Raw genomic sequence first — 3,688 nt, forward strand, 5'->3', positions numbered from 1 at the left:
TACTTGTATTAAGTAAATGTATATGAAATAAGTTATTTATTATATTCTGTTTGATAAATTAATTTATCCTATGATTTTATTTTGATTATGTTTATTTATTTATATATTATGTTTATTTATTTATATATTATGCTTATATATTTATTTATTATTTTTATTATGATTTGATATATTAATTTTATTTATTATTTTTTTTTTTTTTTTTTTTTTTTTTTTTTATTTATTATGTTTATTTATTTATATATTATGTTTATTTATTTATATATTATGTTTATATATTTATTTATTATTATTGTGATTTGATATATTAATTTTATTTTATCTATTGTTCATGTAAATTATTATGGTTGTTTATTAATTATTTGAGTTGAATGATTATTAATATTTTTATAATCTTATAATTTTTTTTTTTTTTTTTTTTTTTTTTTTTTTTTTTTTTTATTTATTTATTTTTTATTTTTTATTTTTTATTTTTTTTTTTTTTTTTTTTTTTTACATGTTTATTAGTTGCTTAATAATTGCTTGAGAATTGTTTAAGTTTGATTATTATATTTTATTTATTAAATAAATTTGTCATAAATATTTTGTATTAACTAATTGCAATTTTACCCTAATTTAGATTATTTATTTATCTATATATATTTTTTATTTTATTTTTTTTTATTTTTTTTATTTTATTTTTTTTTTTTTTTTTTTTTTTTTTTTGGGAGGATTATACTAGGATTATTGAGGATAGGAGAGGAGCCGATTTGATCAAAGAGGGCAACTCAATCTAAGGGCGTGAGGATTGAGGTCCAATTCCTACTAACTTCCAAGCCTCCATCCCTGTTTAGGTTATGAGGGTGTTTCACAATCTCAAGAGCTTCTCGGACTTTACGCTTGAAATAGTGTCTTTCATTAGCAATGACTTTTGTGTTTTCAAGGCATATATGATGGTTTGTCTTTCCTACATGTTCTGCCAAGGCTGAGGACCGGGTTCTTTCCCTACGGATATCTGCGCTATGCTCTTTCAACCTGATACTAACCGATCTACCAGTTTCCCCAATGTATTGTTCTCCACAGGAACAGCTGATAATATAAACACCTTTTTGTTGAAGATATTCTGGGCTATCTTTCACAGATTTCATTTTTTGTCTAATAGTTGTCAAGGGTTTGAATGAGGTTTTTATATTCTTTTTTAGGAGGATCTTGGCAAGTTTGTCAGTTACGCCATGGATATAAGGTAGGTAGGCGCTAGCGGCTGGGGAATTGTTAGTTTTGTTATTATTATTGCCAGATTTGGCTTTTTGAATGACTTTGAAGATGTCTTTTTTATTGTATCCAAGCTTGGAAAAAGCTTTTTTCAAGTAGGTGATTTCCTCATCAGTATGTTTCTCATCTGAAATTCTACAGGCTCTGGTGAAGAGGGTTTGAAGAACCCCCATTTTTTGGGCTGGGTGGTGGTGGGAGTCTGCGTGGAGATAGTTATCAGTATGAGCCTTTTTCCTGAACACTTTGTGACCTATAGAACCATCCTCGTTTCTAATGAGGAGGATGTCCAGGAAAGAGATGCAATTATTCTCCTCAGTTTCCATTGTAAATTTGATGTCCTTGGAAATGCTATTGAGATGGTTCAAGAAGTTTTTAAGTTCGTCTTCTCCATGGGGCCAATCCACACTGGTGTCGTCCACAAACCTGAGCCAAAACTTAGGTTTTAAAGGGTAGGTGTCAAGAGCCTTCTTTTCAAACTTTTCCATGAAGAGATTGGCTACAATAGGTGAAAGGGGTGATCCCATAGCCACTCCTGATGTTTGCTCAAAAATCTCGCCTTGGAAGGTGAAGAAGGTGGACCGTAGACAGATTTCAGCTAATCTAGCAGTTTGTGGGTCCGCCACTTCTTTCACTACTTGCACTGCTTCATCTAATGGAATTTTAGTGAACAATTGCACAACATCAAAACTGACGATTTTATCACCTGGATCTATCTTGGCATTTTTGATGAATTCCACATATTGGCTGGAGTCTTTTATGTAAGAACTGGTTTTTCCAACCAGTGGAGCTAATTTTCTAGCGACATACTTTGCTAATTCGTATGTGGGAGATCCTATAGTATTCACTATAGGTCTCAAGGGGACATCTGTTTTATGAATTTTGGGGGCTCCATAAATACGAGGGGTAATTTCACTGTCAGGGGTAAGCTGTTTTTTCAGTTTATCATCTAGATTAGTTTCTTTTATGGCTTTCTTGACAAGTCTGGTGATTTTGGAGATGGGGTTCTTCTCTAGTTTCTTGTAGCTACCACTGTTGTATAAGTGTTCCTTCATTTTGTTTATGTAATCATCATGGTTCATTACAACAGTGGCACCTCCCTTGTCGGCTTTTAAAATGACAATATCATTGTTATTCCTTAGATTTTTTAGGGCTATGAGCTGCTCTTGGTTCAGATTCTTTTTAGGCGGTCTGGCTTTCTTAAGGATAACTGCACATTCTTGTCTGACCAGTTCTTTTTCTTCTTCTTTTAGAGATTTGATTCCATCTTCAAGGCCACAGATAATTTCCTCTACAGGGATTTGCTTGGGGGCTAGGGCAAAATTGAGACCTTTATCTAGGATTTCGATTTCTTCTTTTTTCAACTCATAAGATGAAATATTTATAACCTTGTTGTTGCTGGTTATTTTATTGTGATTTTTAGATGTAATGTTTGTATTATTTATATTATTAAATACCTCATTACTATCATTTAATATGTTCTTGCATTTACCTAAGTTTTTTGTTTTACAATAATTATGCTTATCCTCATTACTAGTTCTATTATTCTTATTTAAATTGTAATCTGTGCTGGTTAAGTTCTTGTTATTTAAGCTCACCTTATTGTAATTTGCAGCTTCAAACGAGATGATTGATGGCATGTTTTGAATGGTGTTGTCGCTATGTAGATTTACGCTGGAGCTGCATGAGGTTTCAACGCTGTCCCTTGAAGGTTCATTATTTTTATTTTTACCCGTCCCGGTATTGCTGCAAATCTCAGAATCGTTCAGGCTTCGGTTATATATTAATTCACTGCAAATTCGGTTTGCTATGTTTGACCTTACAATACCTGCGTTGTCCAATGTATTGTTGCTGCGTGGTTTTTCATTGTCTCTGGTCTCGGCACTCTTTTCTTTGCTGCGTATATCACTAGTCTCCGCATTGTTGTCCATCCTAGAGCTACAATCTGTTACAGCGCTGTCCATGTTTGATGTGTTTTTTCCATTTTTCGATTTGGTCCTCAGTTTGGATTTATGTACAACGTTTTCTTCCCCAGTACCTTCGTTATTATGTGTTCGCAGCCACTCCAGCTTCTGCAGTTTGTTTTTATGTTTTGATTGCGCTGTTTGTTTTTCCTTGTTTGCTTTAAGTGCTGCACAGGCATCTATGACCGTCCAAAGGTCTTCTCTGATTTTTGCTGCAAGTTTTAAGTGGGCTTCAAAGGCTGTTGCTGATAATCGCCATAACAAATTTCTGCACCTACGTATTTCAAGGCGGATTAACGATTTACTGAGCCTTTCAAATGCTTTATGGTACTGGTTGTGTAATCTGTGTTTGATGCAGGCAAAGCCTGGGGTTAGATTAGAATCTCTGCATTGCTTGAGAAAGTGAAGATCTGACTCTTTCTTTTGTATTTTTACCCTTGTCTTTTCGAGATTACGTATCTCATTCCATGTTTCCC

At 33.1% G+C, this 3,688-nt stretch overlaps 1 protein-coding gene across 1 annotated transcript; it reads right to left on the bottom strand.

Annotated features, from left to right (window-relative positions):
- Nucleotides 1-767: 767 nt before the first annotated feature.
- On the bottom strand, nt 768-3,212 carry LOC149190908 (uncharacterized). Its single transcript, XM_089410617.1, has one exon. The coding sequence runs from the start codon at nt 3,210-3,212 to the stop codon at nt 768-770; it is 2,445 nt and encodes an 814-aa protein (XP_089266743.1).
- Between the last annotated feature and the right edge of the window lie 476 nt (nt 3,213-3,688).

Source organism: Pinus tabuliformis, chromosome 3_1 (assembly GCF_031772625.1).
Source record: "Pinus tabuliformis cultivar Carrire ecotype Pingquan chromosome 3_1, CPIR1, whole genome shotgun sequence".
NCBI lineage: Eukaryota > Viridiplantae > Streptophyta > Pinopsida > Pinales > Pinaceae > Pinus > Pinus tabuliformis.